The sequence below is a fragment of the Vanellus vanellus genome, assembly GCF_965231255.1.
Source record: "Vanellus vanellus genome assembly, chromosome: 1".
Classification (NCBI taxonomy): domain Eukaryota; kingdom Metazoa; phylum Chordata; class Aves; order Charadriiformes; family Charadriidae; genus Vanellus; species Vanellus vanellus.
In genome coordinates, this window is record NC_138905.1 from 605043 (window position 1) to 632634 (window position 27592).

Consider the following 27592-nt stretch of genomic DNA (forward strand, 5'->3'; position numbering starts at 1 on the left):
GTGGGGCAGGGGCCGGGGGCAGCGATGGAGGGGAGGGGGGCAGGGGGGGCTGTGCCACGCTGCCCGGGGTCCATGGAGGGGACGGGGCCAAGGCGGCTGCACTGGGGTGCCTGCAGCAAGTGGGGGGAGCCCCCCCCCAGGGGGGGCTGGGAGGGTGGTGCTGCCACTGTGTGGGGGGCCGGCGTGGACGCAGAGGGCTTCATGGCTGGAGATGCTCACCCCAACACCCCCACCCCCCGTGCCCCCATCAGCCCCCCACAGCCCCATTCACCCCCTTAAGCCCCCCCCAATCTTGCTGCCCCTGCAAGCATTTGCCCCCCCCCCCAAATCTCCCAACCCCTTTCACCCCCCGGCGTCTCCCATCCCGGTGGGGGGCTCGGCTGGTCCCGCTCCTGCAGCCCCAGGCTGGCTTTGCTCATGCAGGGGGCAGCTTCTCCCCCGGCCCCGAGGCTCGGCTGCGTCACCCCCGTGGCCGGGGTCCCCAGGGCACGGGGCCGTGGCGGTGCTGGGCGCACCCCGAATACCCACCCGGGGTCCGCCGCTGCGGCCTGGCCCCCGGCCCCCCAAAAAGCGGTGAGGATGTGCGGGGAGTCCGTGGGGCATGGGCTGGAGCATGTGCGGGGGGGGCCAAGCCGGCTGGTTGTGGGGTCAGACAGAGTCTCTGGCCGTCCGTGGGGCTGGAGGGGGGTGCGGAAGCAGGAGACACAGTGACCGTCCCCTTACTCCAGGTAAATGTCCTCTGTGGGGCAGGCGTACTCCAGGTGCTCCTGGTAATATTCCTGAAACGCTCGTCTGCAACCAAGGGCGCAAAGGGGGCGGCTCAGGGCTGGGCTGGGCTGGGGGGGGCGCTGGACCCCGGCACCGCGACCCCCTACACCCCCGTACCCAGCACCGCCAGCCCCCCTGCACCCAGACCCCAGCATCACAATTCCCCCCAGCCCCGGCACCCCCAGCCCCCCTGCACCCCCAGCCCCACGCGGCCGCCCCCGTCCCCATCGTACCCGACGCACTCGGCGACGTGCCGCATGGATTCCTGGGAGACGAAGACGTGGCAGGCGAAGCGGCTCAGCACCGGGTGCTTGGTGATGAACCCGAAGTAGCTGCGGGGGGAGGGCAGGGTGAGGGGTGGGGGACATCCCCCCCCCCCCCCCTCCTGCCCCGTGGAGGGCTCTGTGGAGGGGACACCCACCGGGGCCCCGGGGCTGGGGTGACCGCGGTGGGATGGGGACAGAGCAGGGGGACCTGGTGTGGCACCGCAGGAGTGCAGATGGCCCTGGGCAGGGGATGGAGGGGGCGTCCCGTGGGGCTGAGAGCACCCCGGGGGGCCGTGGGAGGAGGGGGTCTCACCAGCTGTTCCGGGGGTGGCACCCGCAGAAGGAGATGTTCTTCATCTGGAAGAAGTGGCTGCAGCGCTCAAACTGGAAGAGAAGAGGCGGCCGAGGTGTGGGTGCCGGGCTGGCGGCAGGGCAAGTGCCCGGGGGGGAGGGGGGGTGTCTGTGTGTGTGTGTGTGTGTTGCACACCCCTCACCTCCTCGTCCCGGCTGTACTCGGTGACGGTCAGGATGAGCTTGATGCCCTGCAGCGTGATCTCCAGGTCGCAGCTCGCCGGCGGGCGCAGGTGCACCGTCAGCTTCCTGGTGGTGGCGATCTAGGGGACACGGGAGGGGTGAAAGCGTGAGGAGGGGGAGGTCACACCGGCGCGGAGAGGAGGGGGCTATGCCGCCGGGCCCCCGCTTCGGGCTCACCTTCTGCATGGCGGCGCAGAGGATGCCGTTGCCCTGGTGGTACGGCACCTCCACCGAGCCCAGGAACTGCACGTTGAACCGCTCCACCCAGCACGGGTTCCTCTTCAGGCCTGTGGGGGGACAGGGGACGAGGAGGTGCCACCCCGAGCCCCCCACCAACACCCCACAGCCCCGCGCACCCCGCAGGCTCCTACCGATGGCGTCCCTGGCTTGGCCGACGACCTCGTGGGCGTAGAAGGCGGGGAAGATGCCCCTCTCTCCCGTCCGCATGTTGTAGCCCCGGTACCAGTAGTCATCCTCCTCCAGCTCCACCAGGATGGGGTCGTCCACGTCCAGCTCCAGCTCGTCCTCGTGGCGGGGGATGAACCTGGGGGGGTTGGCGGGAAGGAGGACGTGGGCAGGGAGGGGCAGAGCCGCGGGAGAGGGGGTCCTGCGGGACCCCCCGCGAGGTGCCCATGGCCATGGCTGGCACGGCGTGGCCGCGCTCGCTGCTCACCTGAAGACGGCCCGGTGGGTTTGCTCCCGCTCCTCCCCGTTCACCATGCAGGAGAACAGCCCGAAGGACTCTGTGCCTGCGGAGGAGGAGGCGGCGGCGGCTGCCATGGGGCCAGGGGGGGCAGCTCCCACCCCACCGCGCGGGGGGAGCCCACCCTGGGGGCCGTGGGGGCAGGGGGGAGCAGATGGCCATCACCCATGGCCCCTCCTCGGGGGGTCCCACCTGAGCCCCTGGCCCGGCGCCCCCCACCCAGCAGCCCGGGGCCGAGGACCCCGCAGGGCGCTGCTGCGACGGCGTGTTGGGGATCGGCCGCCCACGGGGGAGAGCCCACAGCCTTCGGGTCCAGCCCCACGGCCCCTCCTGCCCCGGCCCCACCTCCCGTGCCATGCCACGCAGCGATGGTGCCATGGCCAGGATGGCAGAGGGCGGCCAGCTGGCCGGGACGGCACAGCACGGCACGGCACGGCACAGGTCACTTACTGGAGGAGCGGGAGGTGCTGTTGACAAAGACGTTGAGGAACTTCTTGGAGAACTGCAGGTCGGCCTCAGGGGACGAGTCCTCGGAGGAGCTGTGGGCATCGGGGGCCACCAGCCCATCCCCGAAAGCCGCCTCGTCCTCCAGGTCGCAGCGGTCGCAGGCACGGAGCAGGTCGCTGTCGTCGCTCAGCACCGAGGTGCAGCGCCGCAGGCTCACCAGCTCCAGCTGCGTGTGCTCGTCCACCACCAGCGTGTACTTCACCGAGTCGTAGGCCAGGGACTCATCCAGCGCCCGCGGCTCCAGCGCCCCGGGGGCGGGCGGCAGCTCCCCCCCGAAGCTTCCCCGCAGCGGGTCCTCGGGGAAGGGGGAGCCCTTCAGGTAGGGCACCTCGTCCTCGTCCGTGGAGTAGGCCATGGTGAAGCCGCGGTTGGTCTTGGCGGTGGAGACATCCAGGGCGGGCGGGCCGGTGTCGGGGCCCTGCCCCTGGGGCGCTAACCGGACGTCGTCGATCATGTCGTCGGCTTCCAGGACGCCCGAGTCCAGGTCCCTGTCGACGGCCCAGTCCTCCGGGCCGGTGGCCGGCGGCGCCGCGGTGGTGCGGTGCTCCCCGGCGGGGACCTCGGTCCCGGGGGAGGTGCGCGGGGTGGCACAGAGCGGCGCGGGGCGGCAGCCGAAGGTGGCCAGAACCTCGGAAGCGCCCAGCCTGTCGAGGGCGACGGGGCGCCCCGGGAAGACGGGCGCGATGGTGTCGTTGGTGGGGTTGCTCAGGAAGAGGAAGGGGCCCGGCTCGTCAACAGGCAGCTCCGGCACCGGCTCCGTCCCGGCGCCCAGAGCCTGCTCGTCCTCGGCGCGCTGGAGGGAGCTGCGCAGCGTCTCCATGTCCACCAGCTCGATGGCGCGCTGGCAGCGGGGCAGGGCGGCCGGCTCCCCCGCGCCCACCGGGGAGTCCCGCGAGCCGGGTCCCTCGTCCAGCGCCTCGCTCAGGATCTCAGGCTCCAGGTCGGAGGCCGGGGAGATGGTGTCGCAGAGCGAGTGGGTCTGCTGGAAGCACTCGTCCGGGCACTTGATGGGGTAGGAGCCCTCCGAGATCATCTTGTTGACGAGGTTGCTGAGCAGCCATGGCGAGTCCGAGTCCTCGCTCAGGTCGGGCTCCGACTCCGAGTCGGAGTCGTACTCGCTGTTGTCCTCCTCGTCCGCCTCGGGCATCAGCTTGGGCCCCACGGGCAGGTAGAAGGAGCGGCGGATGCTCTCCAGGCTGTGGTCCGGGTCGATCTTTAGGTCCAGGGGGCTGGAGACGGAGACATCCGTCTGGCCCACGGGCGCGGAGGAGTCCACCGGGTTCAGGCTGTCGTAGTAGCCCTCCATCTTCAGCTCCGCCAGGCTCTCCCGCCTCACCACGCCGCGCTCCGGGAGCTCCCTCTCCAGGGTCTCCTCCTCCTCCTCCTTGCCCTTGTCCAGCAGCAGGGAGTCCTTGATGCCCATCAGGCCGGGGGCCTCCAGCTCCGTCTCCAGCTCGGCCTCCGAGGCGGGCGAGCTGGCCTCCTCGATGGAGTTGGTGAGGTGGGAGGACCTGCCGCTGCTGCTGTCGCTGCTCAGGTCCAGCTCCGTCTCCGAGATGGAGGAGATCATGTTGCTGACCAGGCGCCCGCCGGCGAAGGCCGCCTCGATCTCCCCCTCCACGTCCGAGTCGGAGCCGGGCGAGCTGAGGTCTTCGCCGTGACGGCCGCCGGGCAGGAAGGGTTTGGTGGTCCTGCTGGTGAGGTCGGCCTCGATGCCGGGGTCCGAGGAGGGCGAGGTGGTCTCCGAGGAGCCCGAGGGGTGCCCGCGCATGCTGGCCGCCCGGCCGGGCTGGGGGCCCTCCCCGTCGGAGCTGAGCGGCTCTGCCGGCCCCGCAGGGCACACGTAGGCACCCGTCAGCCGGGCGCCCTGCCCATCGTGCCACTCGGCGACGGCCCCGGCCGCCGGCTCCTCCCGGGACCGCGGGGAGCCGGGCTTCTCACGGGGGGCTGCGGGGGACCCCGGGCTCCCGGCCCCCGGGCCACCCCCTTCGCCGGGCGGCGGCCTCTCTCGGCTGCCGGCCGCTTCGTGCTTTGGTGGGGCACGGCGGCCATCGGGGGCCCGGGGCGGCGAGCCCGTGTCGGGGGGGCCGGGAGGAGCCGCAGGCCCTGTTGGAGAGAGAGACGGTTTAGGGGGCGGCTGGCGGAGGTGCGACGGGGAGTGCGGTGCTCGGAGCGCAGAGGAGATGATATTCATGTTATAATCTTCCCCGGCTCTCGGGGGCGATGGGTTACCATGTGCCAGGGACTCGTGGCTGTTGCCTTGCGAGTCAAATGGGGAGGGCTGCGGCGAGGCGGGGGCCTGCCCGGCCCCCCCGGGGCTCGGCCCCTTCGGGCTCTCCAGGCAGGGTCCGTCTTGGATGCAGGCGTGGGGAGACGAGTGTCCTGCAAGGGAAGGCAGAGCCCCGCGTCACCCCCCGCGCCGGGGGCCAAAATCCCCCTTGGCTCTAACCAAGGGGGACGGCAGCGGGGCCCCACCGGGACCCCATCCCCATCCCGCGCTCACCAGTGTGTGAGGAAGAGGAGGAGGAGGAGGAGTGGAGAAGGGCGTCCTGCCAGGTGGTGCGGTGCGCGGGCGGTGGGAAGCTGCCGTTGTTGTTCAGCGAGTCCTGGGGGAAGAACAGAGGGGGGGGTGGGTGGGGGGTGGGAGACCCCCGGGGAGGGGACGGCGGCCCGAGGGGTGTCTGGGCACCCGGTAAGTGGGGGGACCCGGGGTGCCCTGTTGGGGCTGCGGAGGGGCACCGAACGCGGCCGGGATGGCCCCGGGGACACCCCTCGGCACGGCGCGGTGCTCCCCACCAGCTTGGCAGCGCTGGGGCCACGTGCCACGGGGCTTATCCGGATTAGGGCCGCGACGTCCCCAGCTCCCCTGCCCGGCCAGACGCACGCCTGCACCGCACCTGCCGCAGAGCGGGACCGAGGGACGGCGCGCTGCCCATCCCGCACGGCCCCGGGGACAACACCACACGGGGCATGCAGCGACACCAGTGCTGACCCCACGGGACCCCCATCATGACGCCCTGCCGCGCCCTCTCCCCCCGTGACCACAGCCTGTCCCCAGCGAGCGGGACCCCCGCTGCCTCCCCCAAAGCGCTGCCGGCCCCGCGGTGCGGGCAGGAGCCGGCAGGGCCACGGCTGCCACGTCCGGCGCGGCGGCAGCTGCGGATTAGTCCCGTCGGGAAGCGCAGGCAGCGATAATCCCGCCGAGCGGGAGATTAGCGAGCGGGGCCGGTGCCACGTGCCGCAGGGCACGCACCAGCGTGGCGGTGGGGAGGGCGGCGGGGGCCCGGTGCGGTGGGGAGCGTCAGCGTCGCCGCGGCTGTGCCGCAGCCCAGGGGATGGGTATCTCGGGGGGACGGGGGTGGGTGCTGGGGGGGGTTGGCACCCCAGGAGCAGGGTCTCGCCTCCTCCCAGGGCCGGTGCCAAGAGGCTGGAGCGGGCACTACTGGCATTCGCACCCCGGGCACACCGATGGCAGCCGGGTCCGGGCATTGCCAGGGGCTGTGCTCACACCGCGAGCGATGGTGCACCGGCGCGGCTGGATGTGGCTTTGCCGCTGCATCCCGCTGGGGCGCAGCACATTGGGGCGGGGGGGGGCTGGGGGACAGCCCTGGGGCTCTGTCACCCTCCTGCACCGACCCCCAGCCCCCTGGCAGCCCCCCCAACAGCCCCAGCGGCGTGCGGTGCCCTCCCGGGAGGGGGGATGAGAATCCCGAAAGCCCCCCGGCACCATGGCAACGCAGCCGGATGCAGGCAGCACCGCACGCGGCTGCCCACGCACTGCGGCGGCGCAGCAGCTCAGGGCCGTCACCGCACACGCACGCGTGCGTGCGGGGACACAGGGACACCCCTGCAGCACCACGCCTGCGGGGACCCCCCACCCCGGGGGAGCCCCTGAGCCCACCTCCGGGGATGGAAAAGGAGGGATGTGGGGTGCACGAGCACCCGCGCACACACACCCGTGCACACGCGCGTGCGACACACCGGCCAGCCCTGCGACACCTGCTGTGCCCACAGCCAGCAGCCCCCCGCAGCACCTCGCAGCGCCCCACCACACGCAGATGTCCCGGTCCTGCACGTGGGGACGGGGACCCCCCAGAACTGGCACCGCACAGACCCGGCCCCAACGTCCCCACCACTGTGGCGCCGGTGCCATCTTTGCCCTTCTCTTCCCATCCGGTACCCACCGCAGGAGCAGAGCCCACCGTGCGGCACCACACAGACCCCCTGCTCCTCCTCCTCTGCCGGCCCCGGGGCGCAGAGACCCCCGGGGAGGGGGGAAGAGACCCCTCCCGGCCACCCCCAGCCTCACCTGGGTGCCCGCGGCCGTCAGGTTGAGGGTGGTGGGACGGTGCTTCTGTGTCTCCTCCAGGGTGGGCGAGGGGATGGGTGAGGCCGAAGGGGACGGTGGAGCTTCCAGCTCGTTGCCCTCCTCCTCCTCTTCCTCTTCTTCCTCCTCCTCCTCCTCGTTGTCATCGATCATCTCGAACTCCTGGAAGTCGTCCTGGAAGGTGCAGACGGGGTGCGGCTGCTCGCCGCGCTCCAGCACCAGGCAGTCCTGCGGATGCGGCACCCGGTCAGCGGCCACGGCGCTCGCGCTCACCCCGGCCACGGCCCCGCTCCCCGGGATGGGACGGGACGGGACAGCTGCCGCGGCACGACCGTCCCCAACGGCTCTGCCGGCACTGGGCTGGCAGCACCTCCGCTCCCGCCCCAACAGGATGAGGGTCTCCAAGAGCAAAGTGCCCCGTGCCGGGACCGGGGACCAGGGACGCCCCCGGCTCTGCCAGTGCCCTGCGTGGCCCTCCCTGCCCATCCCGGCACGCGGCACTCCATCCCGCCCGCGTGCCTGCCTGGCCCCTGCCCCTCTCCCCAGCACCGTCCCCCCCGGTGCCGGGCAGAGCTGGGGAAGAGCTGCTGAAGCGGGAGCCACCGGAGCCACCAGAACCAGGGGAGCGCGGTGGCGGGCGATGCCCTGACACCCCAGCCTTGCCCGTGCTGGTGGGGCCAGCGTGGGGCCAGCCGCCGAGCCACCCGTGTGCCCCGTGGCCACCCAACGGGCTCGGCCAGAGGTGGTGGGAGGCCCTGGGAGCCCGGCCGTGTCGGGGGGGTCCCTGGGCTCTGAACCCCGCGGTGCATCCCCTCGGCGCCCTGGCACGGGGACGCCGGCACCCTCCGCTCCGGGAGGGGCTTTGCCGGGCCGATGCTGCTGCCCGGTCCCCACCGCAGCTCTGCGCAGCCGCCGCGTCCCCGGGGGCACTCGGCACAATCCGCTCCTCCTGCACCTTCTCATAGTGGTCCGAGTCGTAGTTCAGCCCGATGCCGCAGTCGTCCGTGATCTCCGACAGGTCCTCGTCATCGAACTCCTCCAGGCTGATGTCCTGGGGGGGCCTGCGGAGAGGGGCGGGGGACGTCAGGGCCGGGGGTGATGCGCCGACAAACCTCAGGGAAATGCCTCCCCTTCGCCGCGGGCACCATGAGGGTCCGGAGCGCCGAGCGGCACCGCGGGCATATGCTGGATTGTACCGCCATCGCCCCGCGGTGCCGGCATGGGCACACCGCCCAGGCAACACCGCGGGGACACGCTGGCGTAACCCCCTCACAAGGGGGTGCCGGCATGGGAGCACCGGCTGAGGTGACACAGTACGCTCCGGCCAGGCGGCACAGGGCCCGGGACCCCAGGGGTCAGCCCGGCACCGGGGGCCACATGAGGCTGGAGGTGACGGTGATGGCCACAGCGGTGCACGGGGCGGCTGCTCTCAGCACTGCGCTCCCTCCCGCCCGGCTTGCCGCTGGCCTCGCACCACAGAGGTGAGAGCCCAGCGGGTTGCCCCCATCCGGACGGCGGTGCCGAGACCACCACCACGGTGGGCAGCGTGTCCCCCAAACTCGCAGCGCAGCAAAACCCCTTGAGCCAAAGCCGAGGCGCGTGCCAGAGCCGCGGCGGGAAGGGGACAGCCGGCTTCGGGGTGACCTGCACCGCAGGGATACGCCATGCCGCGCCGCGCCGCGGGGGTTTGCTTTAGGTTTAAGCCCAAGCAGAGCCGCGTGCCATCCCACCGCGCTGCCCGGGCGCAGGAGGGACACCAGGAGGACGGGCGCCCCAAGCCCCGGCCTTGCCCGTGCCGCCTCCCCGCCGGCCCCGCGGGTCCGGGCGGCCAGCGACGCCAAGCCCAGCCGTTCCCGTCAGGAACGGGGGTGTCATGGAAACCAGCGGTTTCTGCAGGGAAAGGAGGAAAAAAATAATAAAAAAAAAAAATAAAAAGGAAAAAGACGACAACTCTTAGCAGGATTCGGTGTCAGAAAAGGGAAATGAAACGTTTCGGGTGGCTCTGTAGGGTGGGAGGTGTGGCAGCGCCCGGGACCCTCTGCCCACCCTGCTGGGGTCCGGGGACCCCCGGGGACCCCCAGCCCGGCCCCGAGGGCACACGGCAGCTCCCGGGTGGGCACCAGGCCATATGGGGCTCCTCCGGCCGGGACGGGTCTGGGGTCTCACGGGGACCTCACGGGGGTCTCGGTCCCGAGACCCGGCTGGCAGCAGCAGCAGACCCCCCCGGAGTGGGGGGTCACAGTCCCCATAGCCACAGCTGCCTCCTGAGCCGCCTCCCCCGCTCTGCCCCCCGCTTTCGCCCCGAACCCCCCTTCCCAGCCCCTCGCCCCAGCACGGAGGCCGGGCGCTCACTCCCATTTCACAGGGAGAAAGATCTCCCCTAATCACATAATTCCCCGAAGTAGGCCATCCAGACAGCCGCAAATATTCCCAGATTCGTGGCAAAAGCATCTGAGCCGGCGGTGGGACCGTGGCGGCCCGCAGCGGGGTGGGGGGCTGCGCTGGACCCCGGCCAGGGGTGGGGGAGCCCCGGGGGCGGCGGGGAGCAGAGCCCCGAGGATGGCGGGGAGCGGAGCCCGTCTCCCCAGCGCCGGGGACATCGGCGGCTGCTCTCCCGCAGGCAGTGGGGTTGGGGGGCAGAACCGACCCCGGGACCCACTGCGCTCCCCGGGGATGAGTAGCGGCCTCAGGGGCCCCTGGGCCACCCCGGGGGGAGGCAGGGGGAGCGCAGGGACAGCACAGCCATGAGTCCTCCTGGGATGGAGACCCACGGGGGTCCCACAAACCCCCAACCGGGCTCTGCTCCCGGACCCCCGGCTGCTCCTCACCCGGGGAACAACTCCTCCAGCAGCCCCCGCCCTGGCTGAGGGGACACGCACGCCGGGACGGCACGGCACAGCACGGCACAGCACGGCTGCCCTGCGTGAGCAGGACTGGGACCCCTGACCCACACAGGGCTCCTGCCCACCCGCGGCCAGGCTCCGGCTGCCCGGGGAGATCGTCCCCCCCCTCGGCAGGGAGCAACCGCCGCGACAAACCACAGCTGAAGTTTCTAGGTCACAGAGCTCCCGAGCTGGGGCGGGCATGGCAGGACGGAGCCACCACAGTGGGATGGGGCAGCCATGGCGGGATGGGGCCACCACAGTGGGGATGGGGCAGCCATGGCGGGATGGGGCCACCACAGTGGGGGTGGGGCAGCCATGGCAGGATGGGGCCACCACAGTGGGGATGGGGCAGCCATGGCGGGATGGGGCCACCACAGTGGGGATGGGGCAGCCATGGCAGGATGGGGCCACCATGGTGGGATGGGATCATGGTGGGACAGACTGCCATGGTACAGATGGGACCACCACAGCGGGGATAGGGCAGCCATGGCGAGATGGAGCCACCACAGTGCTGATCATAGAATGGTTTGGGTGGGAAGGGACCTTGAAGATCATCCAGTCCCCCCCCTGCCCTGGGCAGGGACACCTCCCCCCAGCCCAGGTTGCTCCACGCCCCATCCAACCCGGCCTTGAACACCTCCATGGGGCTGCCATGGCACGGATGGGGCCACCACAGTGGGATGGGGCCCATCCCCAGAGCTTCCCCGAGGGGACCCAGCCACAGCCCCACTGCAGCCAGAGAAGAGGCAGCACCACCGCTGCCAGTGCGGGGACACAGCAGTGCGCTCCCCGGACGCACCGGCAATGAGCAGCGGGCGGGAAGGGTGGTGTCCATCCCTGCCACGGCGGCACAGGACACCGCTGCCGGATGGGGCGCACCCGAGGGAGGATCCGGAGCTGAGGAAAGGGTTTGGGGAGGGGGGAGCTCGCCCCAGCCCCACGCACAGACAGGGGAGTCAAGAAGGGCAGGAGGCAGTGGGACGCCGCACCGTGGGGCGTGCAGGGAGCCGGCACCCCACCGCGTGCCCCGGGCCGGCCTCGCCGCCCCCGCTTTGGCAGGTCCTGGGCTGGGGGCGACTGGAGCAGCACAGGTTGAGGGCTGGGAGCCGGACCCCAAAGGTGACCCCAACATCACCCACCCCCCCAGGACACAGGGAGCAGGGCCGTGCAGGGACAGGCAGTGGGGTGCACAGCGGGGCGCTCCCGGCACGGCACGGCACAGAGCCTGGTGTTTGCACGGGAGCTGCTGGGGGCCGGGCTGCCCGCGGGGGGAGCGATGACCGAGCAGGCCACGGGAAGATTGAATTTCCTCGTTATTTTCAGATGCGCTCCCCGGACGCTTCGCCCCGGCAGCGGCTCTCCTGCAATGGCTTCTCCCGCAGGGACGGGCCAGGGACCGGGACGGCAGAGGTGCCCCCGGCCCCCCGCTGCACCCAGGGCAAGGGACGGCCGCATGGAGGCCGGTGATGACCCTCAGGACCCCGTCCCCAGCCGGTGTCCCCCACCCCAAACCTGTGACGGGCACCCACGGCCCAACCTGCGGCCACCCGCAGCGGGGCTGGGGTGCGAGAGCCGTGCCGAGGCATCGCCGCGTGTCCACCATGGCCCTTCCACACCATCCCCCACCACCACCACATCACCTTTACCGGCTTCTCCTTCCCCTTCCGTCAGGGCACCCCACCCCACCGAGCCCCGGGTTGGGTGCGACCCCCTCCAGGGACCTCCTTGGAAAGGGCACAATCCGGATTCGGCCCTGGCAGAGCCCCCGGTGGAACCGGCACTGGCCCAACCCACCACCACAGCGTCCCCAGGGACGGGAGCCGGTTCTCGGGGCTGACGGGGCATACAGCGGCTGCTTCCCCCCCCGTCTGTCCCCCCCCCATCCCCATCGGGGTCACGGACATGGCTCCAGCCCTTCAGTGCCCGCAAAGGGGCTTCGTGCTGCCCTGGGCTGGGGGATGCCATCGGGGGGTCCTCGGGGCCACCATTGGGGGGATCCTCGGAGACCAAATGTTCCCGTGGGGCGATGGTCAGGGGGTGGGGGGTGAGCAGAGGTGGCCAGGCTGACACTGTTGTCACACACACACACACACACCCCCCAGCAGAACATAAGGGGAGACATGGGGGAGCAGCGAGTTCAGTCCCAGGGGGATGGAACCCCCCTGGGGGGAGAGGAGCGGGGATGGGGGGGGGACCGGGGGGCTCCAGCCTCGCTTGCCCCTCGTGGCCACGGGCCAGGACGCGTCCCTGGCCCAGGCCTGAGCTGCAGCAGAGAACAGGGGACCTTAGCGGGGCCCAGGTCCGAACTGGGGAGCACTGTGAGGGGGACACAGCCGAGACCCCCACACACACACTGCCCCCAGGGAACGGCCCGCGGCTCGGATGGCGGGTGAGAGGCACGGAAGGAGGCCAGCAGCCATAGCGGAGGCCGCGTCCTCCCCTCCCTGCGCCACCGCCAGCCTCGGGGGTCCTGCTGTGCCACAGCCGGGGAAGGGGACACGGCGGGGTAGGGGAGACCCCCGAAACCTGCCCCCGTCGCACGGCAGGACCACCCGAGGGCATGTCCCGCATCCCCGCTGGACCCCATGTCCCTCACTCCCGCAGCCCCCAGGGCTGTGCGCCCCCCTCCCTTGCCACCGTCCCCCACCATTCCCCATCCCACTGCGGGGGTCTCATAGCCCAGGGGCCCCCACCCGGGAGGGGGTCTTGCCAAGGTCAGGCGAGGTGCGGGTTCCCCGCACCTCGCCTGACCTTGGCAAGACCCCCTCCCGGGTCGGGGCCCAACCATATGTGTGTGTCCCCCCCCATGGGACCCACCAGGAGGGTCCGGACGGTGGTCCTGCATCTCCATCCCCCATGGGACCTGCATTAAGGTGACCCCCACGGGCACCGCCAGGCCCTGGCGCTGCTCCCAAGGCGGGGGGGGGGGGGGCAGAGGCAGATATTGGGGAGGGAGACACGACACAGGCAGATGTTGGGGGGACACCACACACACAGGCAGATGTTGGGGGGGGGGGGGGGGGACACCATAGCTTTCACCCCGGGAGGACCGAGCATCCCCCCGGGGGAGGAGGTCGGGGGTGGGTGGGGGATGCTGAGCCCCCGACCCACCCGCTATGGGGTTTGCCCCCCCCCCAAGCGACCCCAAGGAAGGGCCCGATCCCGCTGTCAGCACCGGGGGCCGCTGCGGCGCGGCGGGAGAGACAAAGAGGCGGCGGCGGCGGCGACTCCCCCCGCAGCGGCGGGATGCGGCGGCACCGGGCATAGCCCAGCCGGGGGGGGCCTTCAGCCCGGGGCGGGGGGGGGGGGGGGGGCTCTGCCCTAACGTTAAAGTGGGGGGGGGGGGGGGAAGGGGCCGCCCCGAGTCTTTTCCCCCGGGGATGCTCCGGTTGGGGGGGGGGGGGGGATGCGGCGGCCCCGTTAATCCCCGGGCCGGGGCCTGCGCGGCCCCCGCATCCCAAGGTGAACGGGCGGGGGAGGGGAGGGGAGGCACCGGGGGGGGAGGGGGGGGTCCGGCCCCCCACTGTGCTGCTGCCCCCCACCCCCACCCCGCTTTCCCCCCGCCGGGCCCCGGTACCGGCCAAGGGCAGCCCCGCTCCCGCAGCGCCGCCGGGCCTCCCGCTCCGCTCCGTGTGTGTGTGTGTGTGTGTTCCCCCCCCCGGGGCCCCCCCAGCACACCCCCCCGGCGCGGCCGGGGCTCACCTGCAGCCCGGCGGGGAGAGCGAGTGGAAGGTGGAGAGGGAGAACATCTCGGCGCGATCCGCCATCTTCTCCCGGCCGGGGCTGCGCCGGACTGCGGAGCTGCGCGGGGAGCGCGGCCGGGCGGGGCGGGGGGGCGGCGGGCGGGGGGGCGGGGGGTGGGGCTGCCGGAGGGGGGGGGGGCGGTATAGCGAGGGAGGGGCGGTATAGCGAGGGAGGGGCGGTATAGCGAGGGAGGGGCGGTATAGCGAGGGAGGGGCGGGTGCTGCTGGGGGGGTGGGGTATGGGGAGGGGTAGAGGGGGGGGGTATAGGGGTCGGGGGGTATAGGGAGGGGCGGGGGGGGTAGAGGGAGGTGGTATAGGGAGGGAGGGAGGGCGGGGGTGGTATATAAAAGGGGTGGGAGGGGTATAGGGAGGGGTGGGGCGGTATAGGGAGGTGGTATAGGGAGGAGAGCGGGGGGGTATGGGAGGGAGGGAGGGAGGGAGGGGGTGGTATAGAAGAGGGGTGGGAGGGGTATAGGGAGGGCGGGGGTGGTATAGAAGAGGAGCGGGGGGGTAGAGGGAGGGGAGGGGTGGGGTGGTATAAGGAGGGAGGGGGTACGGGAAGGGCGGGGGGTGGTATAGAAGAGGGGTGGGAGGGGTATAGGGATGGGTGGGGCGGTATAGGGGGGTGGTATAGGGAAGGCGGGGGTGATACAGAAGAGGAGTGGGAGGGTATGGAAAGGAGGGGGTGGTATAGAAGAGGGGTGGGGTGGTATAGGGAGGTGGTATAGGGAGGGCGGGGTGGTAGAGGAGTGGGGGGGTAGAGGGAGGGGTGGGGCGGTATAAGGAGGGAGGGGGTATGGGAGGGGGCGGGGGGTGATACAGAATAGGAGCGGGGGGGGTATGGGAGGGAGGGGGTGGTATAAAGAGATGGTATAGGGAGGGCGGGGGGTGGTCTAGAAGAGGGGCGGGGTGGTATAAGGGGGCGGTGAGGTGGTATAGGGAGGGGGGGATGGTATAGGCGGGGCGGGGGGGGCTGTCTAGAGGGGAGGGTCTGGGGGGTCTCTAGGGCGGGGGGTCTGGGGGGTCTCTAGGGCGGGGGGGGGGCTGTATAGGGGGGAGCAGGAAGGTGCTGGCGGTTCCCTATGGGGGGGGCGGGGGGTACACAGAGGCGCGGGGGCTCTATGGGGGGGACAGGGACAGGGGGGAGCGGGGGCTCTGCGGGGGGGGCGCAGGGATGTGCAGGGGGGCGGCAGAGCTCACGGGGGGGCTCTGCGGGGGCCCTATGGGGAGATGTCGGGGGATGTACAGGAAAGGTTGAGGGGGGCGGGGGGGGGCACAGGGGGCTGGGGGAGGGCAGGGCAGGGAGGGGCGGGGGGGTACTAGGGGGGGCGGGGGGCTATGGGGGGATGTACAGGGAGCGGCGGGGGTTCTATAGTGAGGGGCGGGGGGTGCAGGGCGTCGGGGGGGGCAGGGGCTGTATAGGGAGGGACAGGGGGGTACAGGGAAGGCGGGGGGGCAGGGCAGGGGCGTATAGGGAGGGACGGGGGGGACAGGGGGCTGGGGGGGGGCAGGGGGTCCATAAGGAGGGGCAGGGGGGTAGAGAGGGGTCGGGGGGGGCAGGGTTTACAGGGGGCTGGGGGGGGTACAGGTGTCTGTGGGGGAGCTGGGGGGGTACAGGGGGGCTGTGGGGGGGTACAGGTTTGGCTGGGGGGGTACGGGGGGGCTGTGGGGGGGCGGGGGCGGAGCGGCCGCGCGCGGCGGGAGCTGTCCGGGGCGGGCGGTGCTGACGGGACGGGACGCGCTGTCCCGAGGGCGGTGCTGAAAGCGCGGGGGGGGGGGGGGGGAGCCCCCAGGATCGTGGGGGGGGGGGGGGGAAGGGATGGCGGAGGTCAGCGAGGCAGCGGGGGGGTGCACTTGGGGTGGTCCGTGTTTTGGGGAGCGGGGTGCAGCGGGGGGTCAGGGAGAGAGGGGGTCCGCGCTTCGGGGGGCGGGAGGTGCAGTGAGTGCTCAGGAGGCCTTTGGGGGTCCGTGCATGGGGGGCACGGGGTGAAATGGGGGGACGAGAGGGAGCGAGGGGGCTCTGGAAGCCACAAGGACTTGGAGATGGGGGGGGGGGGGAGTCATTGCACTGGGGAGTGGGAGGATACAGCGAGGGGGGGTCAGGGAAAGCGAGGACAATCTGTGCCGAGGGGGCTGGAAAGCAGTGGGGGCACAGAGAGATGGGGACAGGGAGGGAGGGGATATCTGCACGGGGGGGGGACAGGGGTGGTGGGGCACAGGAGGCCGTGAAGGACAGTGGGTCCCACGAGTTGGTGTGTTTGGGGGGGACATGCAGTGGGGGGCGTGTCAGGAGCCACTGGGGGCACTGGAGGCCGTGGGGGTCAGAGAGGCTGCAAAGGGGCCACGAGGACCTGGAGGCGGTGGGGGAATCCGTGCACTGGGGGGGTCCAAAGGCAGTGGGGAACAGCAGTGGTCAGGGGCTGAGCCCCGTCCCGTCACGTCCCAGCCACCACCCACCCCGACTGACGGGTGAGACCAAGGACAGCTTTGTGCCACCGCAGAGTGTGCGCAGGGGAACAGCTATCCTGGTGGCACCCTGAGACCCCATCCCTTGAGGGGGTGCCGGGCCTGCCTCTGCCACCCGGGGGGTGTCGGGGGAAGGACTACCCTGGGGCTGCATCCCCTGCAGCGTGGCCAGGAGGGTGAGGGGGGGATTATGCCCCTCTGCTGTGCTCTGCTCTGGGGGGACCCCCCCGCAGTGCTGCCTCCAGCTCGGGGGCCACCAACATCAGAAGGACATGGACCTGCTGGAGCGGGGCCAGAGGAGACCCCGGAGCTGCTGGGAGGGCTGGAGCCCCTCTGCTGGGAGGACAGGCTGGGAGAGGTGGGGGGGTCAGCCTGGGGAAGAGAAGGCTCCGCGGAGACCTCCGAGCCCCTTCCAGTGCCTAAAGGGGCTCCGGGAGAGCTGGGGAGGGACTCTGGGTCAGGGAGGGGAGCCGTGGGACGAGGGGGAGCGGTTTGACACTGACAGAGGGGAGATTGAGATGAGATGTGAGGAAGAAATTCCTTATTGTGTGGGCGGTGAGCCCCTGGCGCAGGGTGCCCCGAGGAGCTGTGGCTGCCCCATCCCTGGGGGTGTTCAAGGCCGGGTTGGACGGGGCTGGGAGCGACCTGGGCTGGGGGGGGGTGTCCCTGCCCAGGGCAGGGGCTGGCACTGGATGGTTTTCAAGGTCCCTTCCCACCCAAACCATTCTGTGATTCCACGATTCCATCCGTGCGGACTAACCCCTCCCCGGCGCACAAGCAGAGCAGACCCGGCTCCCTGAGTGGGGCCGGCTGAACCCCGGGGGTTGGTTTGCTCCATTCCCAGACGTGGCAGCGCTGCCCATCCCGTGGGACAACACCACAGCAGCAGCGGGACACCGGGCAGCCACCACCCATCCTCCCGCCACCCACGGGCAATGCCCGCGCCAACCCCATCTCACCGGCCGACCGCAGTGCGGGCAGACACCCACACTCCACACTGTGTCCCTGGACAGGGGTGGGCACCCCTTCCCAGCTCCGCAGGGCTCAGGGGGTGCGAGAGGGGGCTCCACCCCCAGAACGGTTGTGGTGAGCCCCCCGCACCCCCATGGCTGCAACTTCCCTGGGGGAGATGGGTGGGAAGGGGAGACCCTGTCCTGGGCATCGTGGTTTTACCCAACCGGCAACTAGAACCATGCGGCCACTCTGTCACCCCCCACCCGCTCCAAGAAGGGTAGAGAGAAAAGGGGGGGGTGGGGGAAAGAAAGAAGGGGAATGGGAGGAAAACCCCCAAACTGGTGGGTTCAGGTAAAGACAGTTTAATAGAAACAGAAACAGAAAAGGAAAAATAACAATAATAACAACAATAATAGTGATGTGGGTCACTCTCACCGCCCGGTGAATTGGCACTGTCCCGAGCAGTGATGGCGCATTCCCGCCCCCGGGCAACCCCCTTCCCATACCCAGCGAGAGGTGTGTGAGGCGGAACTTTCCACTGGCCCTTCCGTCCTTCCGTCCGCGCTTCTGTGGGAAGCTGAAAAAAGTCTGTGAATAGTGTAAACATCGCTTAGCAACAACGAAACCAATATGCATTATCGGCATTCCTGTCACAGCACCCATAGGAAGAAAGCAAACTCTTTCCCAACCTAAACCAGGACGCGGGGACAGGACGTGGGGACAGGGCCGCTGTCTTCCGTCGGTCCCGGTCGGTGGCGGCAGGCGGGCGCAGCCGGGTGGCGAAAGGCCAACGCCACAGCACGGCACAGCCCCATCCAGCACCCCGAGATGTGGGTCCTGGGGAGGCTGTCGGGGGAGATGTCCCCCCGTGAATCTCACTCCCCTGGGAAACGCAGCCGGCAAACGCGGGGCTCAGCAGCGCCCCGTTAGCGGGCGAGAGGGGAGAGGGGCACCGAGACTGCTGCGGCCGTTCCCCTCCCGCGGGGACCGCACACAGCCTGGCTGCCCACTCCCGCCCCGGCCCTTGGCGGGGGGCGCCGGCACCGCCAGCACCGTCGATGCTCTGCACAAGCGGCTGCTGCCGGGTGCGCAGGGCCGGGCAGGTGACACCCCAGTGCTCCCAGTGGTGCCCAGTGCACCCCAGTGCTCCAGTGGTCCCAGTGCACCCTAGTGCTCCCAGTGCTGCCAGTACTGCCCAGTTCTCCCAGCACTGCCCAGTCCTCCCAGCCCACCCCAGTCCTCCCAGCACACTTCAGTACCCCCAGTGCACCCCAGTGTTCCCAGTACGTTCCAGTGCAACCCAGTGCTCCCAGCACACCCCAGTGCTCCAGGGGTCCCAGTGATCCCAGTACACCCCAGCCCACCCCAGCATGATCCAGTGCTCCCAGTGCACCCCAAAGCTCCCAGCACACCCCAATGCTCCCAGTACACCCCAGTGCTCCAGGCTCCAGCCTTGGGGAGGGCAGAGGAGCAGCGCGGGCGGCAGCCCCTGTCGTGCCACCGATGCCCCGTGGCCCTCTGTCCCCAGCCCCACGTTGGCCCCACGGGTGAGCCCTGCCCAGGCCCCACATGCTGCCTCCCCCACTCAGCCATGCCACCCCACAGACCCCCCCAATGCCCGCCCAGACCCCCAACCCTGCCCGGCCTCCCCTGTGGGCAGGGTCTGGCAGCCACAGGAGCCCGGCAGCAGGCAGATGGCACAGCAGCACAGATGCCGCCAGCCCCCAGCCCCCGCCTCATCCATCTGCTGCCGCAGCAGCCCCGGGCCCCCCTCTGCCCCCCGGCACCACTGAGGTCTGCTCCCAGCACAGCCCATGGCCCTGACTGGTGCTGAGGGTGGGGAGAGGATGTAATCCCAGCTCAGGGCTGAGCGGTGCTGTCCATCATGGAATCACAGAGCGGTTTGGGTGGGAAGGGACGCTGAAGACCATCTCATTCCCCCCCCTGCCCCGGGCAGGGACACCTCCCCCCAGCCCAGGTTGCTCCCAGCCCCGTCCAACCCGGCCTTGAACCCCTCCAGGGATGGGGCAGCCACAGCTTCTCTGGGTGACCTGTAAATCACAGCCCTCGCCCTCCCCTCACAGCCGAGCCCACCCCTCCTGTGCCCCCTCCCCGGGGAGGAGAGCTCGGAGCCACCCCAGGGCTGACACCCCTCTCCCTGCGGCAGCGCGGCCCCTCCGCCGGCACAGCGACCCACCGCATCTACCGCCCTCGTGCAAAGCATCTGACACTGTCCCACACAGCATCCTGCTCTCTAAATTGGAGATGTGGATTTGACGAATGGACCACTCAGTGGATAAGGAGTTGGGTGGACGGTCGCACTCGAAGAGTTGTGGTCAACGGCTCCATGTCCAAGTGGCGACCAGTGATGAGTGGCGTTCCTCAGGAGTCAGTACTGGGACTGGTGCTGTTAACATCTTTGTTGGTGACACGGATGGTGGGATGGAGCACACCCTCAGCGAGTTTGCTGATGACACCAAGCTGGGCGGTGCGGTGACACACAAGAGGGACGGGATGCTGTCCAGAGGGTCCCGGACAGGTGGGAGGAGTGGGTCCCTGTGACCCTCACGGGGTCCAACTGGGCCAAGCGCAGGGTCCTGCACCCGGGTCGGGGCAGCCCCCGGTCCCAGCACAGGCTGGGGATGGAGGGGTGGAGAGCAGCCCCACCGAGAGGGGCTCGGGGGTGCTGGGGGGGAAAACGCTGGCCAGGAGCCGGCAATGTGTGCTGGCAGCCCAGCGAGCCCCCGGCATCCCGGGCTGCACCCCCCGCAGCGTGGCCAGCAGGGCGAGGGGGGGGACTGTGCCCCTCTGCTACGCTCTGCTCTGGGGAGACCCCCCCGCAGTGCTGCCTCCAGTTTGGGGGCCTCAGCACAGGAGAGACATGGACCTGCTGGAGCGGGGCCAGAGGAGGCCACCGAGATGCTCTGAGGTGATCTTTAAGGTCCCTCCCAACCCAAACCATCCTGTGATTCTATGACCGTGGGTGCCCTGACCTCAGCACCGAGGCCCCAGCGCCCACCGGCGTGGCCAGTCCCAGGCACAGATACCATCTGTTCCCAACTTTTATTGTGCAGCAAAGGGCACGGGGCAGCAGCCGTCCGTGGGGTGGGCTGGCCCTGGCCCTGCTGCTCTCACTGCTGTCACAGCGCAGGTGAGGGTTGACAGTGAGGGGGCTCTGCCCCCAGCAAGGGGCCACCAGCGAGCCCTCATGAGCCCGACTCCCTCTTGGCCAGGAGAAGGTCGAGGTAGGCCCCAGAGATGAGGTCCTCCTCCTCGATCCCCAGCTCCTTCATCAGCTGTCGGGCCACGCGCTCGCCATCCTCCACAGTCTGCTCCTCGGTCAGCACCACCTGTGGGCATAGGGAGGGTGAGCCCTGGGCGCCCTGGGGCTGGCACCCATGCCCTGGCCAGGCCCTGCTCTCCTGCTTTCGGCTGAGACAGAGTTAATTTTCTTTCCAGTGGCTGCTGTGTTCCAGATTTGGTATGACAGGAATGACAACAATGCATACTGGTTTAGTTGTTGCTAGGTGATGTTTATACTATTCAAGGACTTTTCTCAGCTTCCCATAGAAGCCAGGAAGGAGCACAGACAGAAGGATGGAGCGACTGGTGGAATATTCTGTACCACAGATGGTATAGAAACCGTATAGAAACGGGGGTTGGCCAGGGGGTGGAAATCAGCAATCACTGCTCGGGACAGGCTGAGCAACCAATTCACCGGGTGGTGAGAGGGACTTGTGTTGGACTACTTTAACTTGTATATGCTTTTACCATTGTTATTATTATTCTTTTCCTTTTTCCTGATATTGTTCTATTAAACTATTGTTCTATTAAACCCACGAGGTTTTCTCCCTTCCTTTCCCTTCCTTTTCTCCCTCTTCTCCCTGCCCTTCCGGGGGGAAGAGGGAGAACTGCGGGAGAGGCTGCATGGTCCCGGCTGCCGGCCGGGCTGGAACCACAACACCCGCTCACCTCCAGCTCCAGGAAGTCCCCCAGTCCCTCCACACTGTCCAGGTGCACCCGTGTCTGTCCCACGAGGTAGAGGAGACGCTCCTTCCTCACCACGCCCAGCACGCCCAGCGCCTGCCCCAGCACTGCCTGTGCACCGGGAGAGGAGCTGGGAAGGGACAGCTGCAGTGCCGGGCAGCACAGCCAAGGGCCCGAGCCCCCAGCGAGGGAGGGAGCAGCCAGCACCCCCGGGCGCACTGTCCCAGGGCGCCCCCCCAGCGCTCACCTCCAGGCCATCGGGGTCGTCCGTGGGGGTGATGCTGAAGCAGGAGAGCTTGGGGCCGGCGGCATCGGGGCGCTCGTAGAAGATCAGTTCCCCCCCACCGTCCTGGAAAGGCAGCAGGTCAGGGTCGGGCAGGAGAGGAAAGGTCAGGGTCAGCCAGGCAGGGGCAGGGGCAAGCAAGAGAAGCAGGGTCAGGGTCATGGTCAGGCAGAGTCAGGGTCATGGTCAAGGCAGGGTGAGGCCAGGTCAGGGTTAGGGAACATCAGGGTAAGGCAGGGCCAAAGGTAAGGATCAGGCAGAAGAGACAGGGTCAGGGTCAAGGTCAGTCAGGGTCAGTCAGGGACAGGGTCATGGTCAGAGCCAGGCAGGGAGGGTCCGGATCGGTCAGGGTCAGGGTCAAGATCATGGAGGGTCAGGGTCAAGGGCAGGCAGGAGAACCAGAGTCGGGGAGAGTCAGGGTGAGGGTCAGGCAGGCCCGGCCAGGCCCACAGCCCCCCCCCAGGCCCACAGCCCCCCCCCCCCCCCCCCCCCCAGGCCCACAGCTTCCCCCCAGGCCCACAGCTTCCCCCCAGGCCCACAGCCTCCCCCCCCTCCCCGGTGACCCCTTCCCCAGTACCACCCCCTTCCCCCCCTCACCGTCCTACGGCGCAGCTTGAGGCGGCCCCGCGGGATGCGGAAGAAGGTGTCGGCCTGCACCAGCACCTGCCCTTGAACGCGGTCCCCGCCGGGTCCCCTCAGCCGCTCGGCAGCCCGCCGCGCTTCCGCCAGCGCCCGCAGCCGCGCCTTCACCTCCACGTTGCGCCGCATCCCCGCCGCTCCACCCCATTGGTGGTGCGTACGGACGTCGGCGCCGAGCGCGTTCTCCCATTGGTCAGTAGTCCCCTCGCTCCGCCCCGCTGGGCCGCGACGGGCGCCAGAGCCGCCCGTCGCGACCCAGCGGGACGGGGCGAGGTGGCCATGGCGGCGGCGGCGCGACGGGGTGGTGGTGGTGGCGGCGGCGGCGGCGGCGGCAGGGCTGTGCCCGCCGCCACCCGCCTGCAGGCCTACGCCTGGTGCCGGGAGTTCCTCGCCGGTTCCTGGAAGCTCATCGGGCCCGAGGAATTCGCTATCGGGCCCGTCAGGTACGGGGCTGAGGCCTACCCGTCTGGGCCCTGCCCTTCGCCCCGGTGGCTCTGTCCCCACCTCGAGCGGTGGCCCTGTTGCCCGCCCCCCCCGCCCCCCCGGTGGCCCGGTAATCTTCACAGTTCCCCCCCCTTGGGTGCCCCTGTCATGTTCCCCTCCCGGTTCTCCTGTTGCCGTGTTCTGTTCCCCCCTCCCGGTGTCCCCAAGTTGCCCCTCGACCGCTGTCCCTATTCCCCCCCCGTTCCCCCCAGTTGCTCCCCCAGCCGGTGTTTCTGTCCTCTGACTGGTGTTGCCCCATTGTCCCCCCGACCAGTGGCCCTATACCCCTCCCGGTGGCCCCCAGTTGTCCCCCCAAACCGGTGGCCCTGCTGCTCTCCTCCCGGTGGCCTCCAGTTGCCTCCCCGATTGGTATCCCTGTCTGCCGACAGGTTGCCCCCAGTTGCCCCCCCAACCGATGGCCCTGTTCCCCCCCTGGTGGCTCCCAGTTGTCCCCCAAACGGGTGGTCCTGTCCCCCTCCCAGTGCCCCAGTTGACCCCCTGACCAGTGCCCCAATTCCCCCCCCAGTTGCCCCCCCCCAACCGGTGGCCCTGTCCCCTGCCAGGTGCCCCAGTCCCCCCCCATTGCCCCAGTCCTACCCCTGGTCACCCCCAGGTGTCCCTAACCCTCTCCCAGTCGTGTTCCCACACTGGGTACCCCACTCGCTCCCCTGCCATGCCCAATATCCGCCCCCGGTGACACCCCCGCAGCCCTGACCAGCCTGTGCCCGCAGTGGGGGGCTCAGCAACCTGCTGTTCAAGTGCGCGCTGCCGGAGCACATCCTCAGCGTGGGAGATGAGCCCCGGCAGGTCCTGCTGCGCGTCTACGGGGCCATCCTGCAGGTGAGTGCGGGCGCTGGGCCCCCCCTGACCAGTGGTGGCACCCGGTCAGCTGTGGGACTCTGGGCTCTGCTGGCATCTTCCTCCCACGCCAGGGCCTGGCAGCTGCACCGTGTCTCCCGGGTGGCTGTGGGGGCCGTGGGGAGAGCCGTGGGAGTGGGGGCTGTGGGGGCTCACCGCCTGTGTCCGCAGGGCGTGGACTCGCTGGTGCTGGAGAGCGTGATGTTCGCCATCCTGGCCGAGCGGGCGCTGGGGCCACGGCTCTACGGGGTCTTTCCCCAGGGGCGGCTGGAGCAGTACATTCCGGTACAGGACAGGGCCCCCACCTCACCCCATCCTGCGGGAGCCTGCCTGGAGGAGCTCCTCGCCCCGGCTCCAGCTAGCCGCCGCGGGAAGGGCCACCTCGCGGGGCTTCTTCTGCCGCCGAGGGCAGGGTCAGCTCCCCTGGGGCAGGCAGGCCGCTCACATGGCTGCTGTGTCCCCACAGAGCCGGCGCCTGCGGACCGAGGACCTGCGGGACCCCGATATCTCCAGGGAGATCGCGGTGAAGATGTCCCGGTTCCACGGCATGGTGATGCCCTTCAACAAGGAGCCCAAGTGGCTGTTTGGGACCATGGAGTGGTGAGGGCAGCTGCTATCCTGCGCCGGCTCCCAGGTCACCTCAGCCCCTGAAATCCTGCAGGGTCCGGAGCACAGGGCGGTTTCCTGGCCAGATGCTGGTGGGGTGCACAGGAACAGGGCACAGAGCAGCTCTGCGGTGGCCCCGGCTCTGCGCCAGGCTGGGGAGAGGGGGTATATTGAGGGGGTGGTAGCACCCAGGGTTGTCCATCCCACCACAGCGCCATCTCCTTGGCTCCAGGTACCTGAAGCAGATTTCGGAGCTGACCTTCCCTGAGGAAGAGCAGCTGAAGAAGTTCAACCACCTCAAGACTTACAACCTGCAGGAAGAAATGAAGAGCCTCAGGTGAACCTCACCTGCCCACTGGCACGGTTTCATTGCCAGCCTCCTCGCGGGGAACCAGGGGGGAATCGGCTTCTCCGGGCAGCGGTCTCTTCTGTCCCATGTCCTCGGAGGGCGCCCTCCAGCCGAGGGCCCTGCGCAGGTCCCTGGGGGATGGCTCTCAGAGGGGTCCCTGTGTCCCCGAGGCAGGGTTCCCACCATGTTCCTCACGCTCTGGGTCCCAGCTATGTCCGTAGCTCTGTCCGCCTGCGCGCAATGGCAGTAGTGGCGGTGTCAGCAGTGGCCCCCGTGTCCCTGCGGCTGGCGGGTGAGGGCCGGCAGGTCTTGCCCCTGCTGAGGTGTCTCTCCCCTGAACCGCAGGGAGCTGCTGGAGTCCACCCCATCGCCAGTGGTCTTCTGCCACAACGACGTCCAGGAGGGTGAGTGCAGTGGCCGCTTCCCCTGGCGCAGTCCTGCTCCTGCAGCTGGTCTCTCTCTGCCTGGCCTGCCTGGCTGGAACCTGCCCGCCCTGCGCACCGGCTCGGCCTCCTGCCCCCGCCTGGGCTGCCCCCCGGCTCCAGGAGAGCTGGCGGGTTCCTCTCGAGGCCCCCCATCTCTGCACAGGGAACATCCTGCTGCTGGCTGGGCACGAGGCCTCCTCCTCTGACAAACTGATGCTCATCGACTTCGAGTACAGCAGCTACAACTACCGGTGGGTCTGGGGGCTGCGGGGGTCCCTGCGGCAGCCGCCATGGGGAGTCTGGTCTCCTGCTTGCGAGAGGTGGGGGCTCTGCTCACCCCCCCCCTTTCCCCAGGGGCTTTGACATCGGCAACCACTTCTGCGAGTGGGTTTACAACTACACCCACGATTCCTGGCCCTTCTTCAAGGCTTCCCCGGAGAACTACCCCAGCCGGCAGCAGCAGGTAGAGCTGCCCTGTTCCCTTGGCAGTGGGCGGGGGGTGCTGCCAGCAAAGGGGGGGTCCTCCTGGCTGGTGGGGGTGTGCCGGACGTGACAGTGTCATCTGTCCCCCTTCTAGCTGCATTTCATCCGGCACTACCTCTCGGAGGACTCGGGGCGACGCGGGGACACCACGCACGAGGAGCAGGCCCGCATCGAGGAGGAGATGCTCACGGAGATCAACCGGTGAGGGGCACGCCGGGGCGCAGGGGGGGTCCCTGCGGCCACGGGGGCTCCCTGGGGGCACGTCCCCTGATCCCCGCTGCACAGAGAGGGCAGCATCCCCAAAACCCTCCTTGTCCCGCTCCCTCCTGGGCGCTGTTGGTGCTGACAGCAGCTCTCCGCCAGGTTCGCTTTGGCCTCCCACTTCTTCTGGGGCCTGTGGTCCATCCTGCAGGCGAAGATCTCCACCATCAAGTTCGGGTACCTGGTGAGCGCTGCCCAGGGGTTCAGGGCTTTCCTGGGGATCCCCTGCGCGTCACCCCTCTGCCATGGGGTGTTGGGGGGCTGGGGGTGTCGGGGGGGACACAGGCAGCCCCTGACTCCCCTTTCCCGCCCCAGGACTATGCACAGAGCCGCTTCGAGGCCTACTTCCAGCACAAGGCGCAGTGGTCCTGAGAGCGGCCGCCCCAGCCCTGCCTGCGCCCGCCTCAACACCGCAGCCGCTCCCTGCCCGCCTCGGCAGCACCCATGACGCGGGACCCACCGGGGACAGCGTGTCCCCTCCCGGGAGGGCTGTCCCCATGCTGCCGGGGGGGCTGCCCCCGGCTGGGGGCTGTAACGGTTTGGGGGCTGGTATCTGTCTCCGCTCCCCAGGGCAGGAGCGGGGAGAGAGGTGGGTCTGCCCTGGGCACGTGTCCCCTGGAAAAGGGGACATCCTGCCCCAGAGAGGTGGCATGTCAGCTGTGGGGCCGTGTCTTTGCCACAGCGGTCCCTGCCTGCAGCTGTGGTGCTGCCTGCGGCTGCCCCCTCGCTGCCTCCGGCACAGCGCCTCTGTGACGGCATGTCCCGCACCTCCGCACTGCTGGCACTGAGTGGGGCTCGAGCTGCGGGTTGCGGTGGGGGGGAGCCCCCTGCCCCGGCCAGCACTGGGGGGGCTGCTGCAGGCTGGACTTTGGAGGGGGGGAACATGGGTGGCTTGGCTGTCCTGGCTGCCCCCTGCATGGTCCTGCCTGCTGAGAGGGGTCCAGGCTGAGGTGCTGGGGGGTCCCGGGGTGCTGCTGGGGGCAGAGGGGTGCGGGGGACCTACGCTTGCCTCTCATTCCCCCCCACACCCCCTCCCTGGACCTCTGGGGCCAAGGCAGGACCTGCAAGCCGCTTGCCGGCTCCGGTGCCCTGGCCTGGCATCCCTGCAGCTCTCGGCTGGGGGCTGCTCCTCACCTCCCGCCCCCCCTCCCCTCGCCCTCCCCCCCCCCCCGACAGCAGAATGTAAACTGTCAGACCAATAAACGGTGGTGCCCGTCTGCTCGCCCCAGTGTCCCCGCGGCCACCGTGCACTCCCAACCCCTCCTGCCTCCCGCTGCTGGCTGTCGCAGAGGGTGGGGGGCTGCCCCACAGCAGCATGCACTGATGCTCTCCCCTGTCCCCCCTCTCCTCTGTCCCCTCTCCACAGAGCCACCAGCCAGCGCTGGGGGGGGGCTGTGGCTTGGGACAGGCAGTGGGTGCCACAGCTCATGCCTGGCCTGGGCCAGGCTGGAGTGGACGGTGGGGGGCACGGGCTGCGATGGGGACGCAGGAGCCCAAGGCCATACAGTATCTCCCCCCCTCGCACTGGAGGGACATTCCCAGTGCCCACCCTGGGGTGGGTGTTGCCCCCTCCCCCCCCCCCCGGCTCCAGCGGCTGTCCCGGGGGCTGCTGCCATGGGCAAGACCCTGGTTTGCGCTGTGGCAGAGGTGATGCCCCCCTGTCCCCTCCCGCCTGCACCCCTTCAGTGCCTTTGGTCCCCCAGGATTATTTCTGGGTGACGTTTGATGCTGTCCAGTGCCCCCCTCCCCCCCCCCCCAGGGAGGGGCGATGCTCTGTGGGTGTTCGGGGGGGGGGGGAGCGGGTAAGTGTGGGTTTGCTGCTTGGAGCAGTGGGCTCTGCTCCCCCCCAGCGCCGGGTGTTGGGGGGGATTGTGTGTGTCCTTCCCCTGCTCCAGGTCACCCAGTCGCCTTCCCCATCCGCCCCCGTGCCGTGAGCTGACTGTGGTCCAGCCGTGTGTGCCCATCCCTGGCTCTTGGTGCCCACGGCTGCCCGGCCCGGAGCTGCATGCCAGTGTGTGTGGGGTGGCATGGGGGGGGTTGTGGGGGGGGCCAGGGCCCGACGCT

The 27592-nt window shown here is 69.9% G+C and overlaps 3 protein-coding genes across 3 annotated transcripts; 1 reads left to right on the forward strand and 2 right to left on the reverse strand.

Annotated features, from left to right (window-relative positions):
- Nucleotides 1–583: 583 nt before the first annotated feature.
- On the reverse strand, nt 584–13757 carry MAPK8IP2 (mitogen-activated protein kinase 8 interacting protein 2; the record flags this gene model as incomplete). The annotated part of the gene is made up of 12 exons (XM_082491001.1): nt 584–792; nt 1002–1100; nt 1348–1418; nt 1529–1648; nt 1746–1855; nt 1940–2112; nt 2242–2317; nt 2722–5160; nt 5282–5384; nt 7088–7333; nt 8061–8166; nt 13693–13757. 12 exons carry the CDS (start codon nt 13755–13757, stop codon nt 720–722), a joined length of 3681 nt encoding a protein of 1226 aa, XP_082347127.1. The 3' UTR covers nt 584–719.
- A 6447-nt stretch (nt 13758–20204) lies between these two features.
- LOC309677007 (uncharacterized protein) lies at nt 20205–22192 on the reverse strand (the record flags this gene model as incomplete). The annotated part of the gene is made up of 4 exons (XM_082489677.1): nt 20205–20504; nt 21127–21252; nt 21389–21490; nt 22022–22192. The coding sequence occupies 4 exons, from the start codon at nt 22190–22192 to the stop codon at nt 20361–20363; spliced, it is 543 nt and encodes a 180-aa protein (XP_082345803.1). The 3' UTR covers nt 20205–20360.
- A 150-nt stretch (nt 22193–22342) lies between these two features.
- On the forward strand, nt 22343–26739 carry CHKB (choline kinase beta; the record flags this gene model as incomplete). The annotated part of the gene is made up of 11 exons (XM_082489689.1): nt 22343–22506; nt 23278–23386; nt 23576–23689; nt 23871–24004; nt 24243–24347; nt 24705–24763; nt 24948–25035; nt 25139–25247; nt 25362–25468; nt 25631–25712; nt 25844–26739. The coding sequence occupies 11 exons, from the start codon at nt 22343–22345 to the stop codon at nt 25898–25900; spliced, it is 1128 nt and encodes a 375-aa protein (XP_082345815.1). The 3' UTR covers nt 25901–26739.
- Nucleotides 26740–27592: the final 853 nt, after the last annotated feature.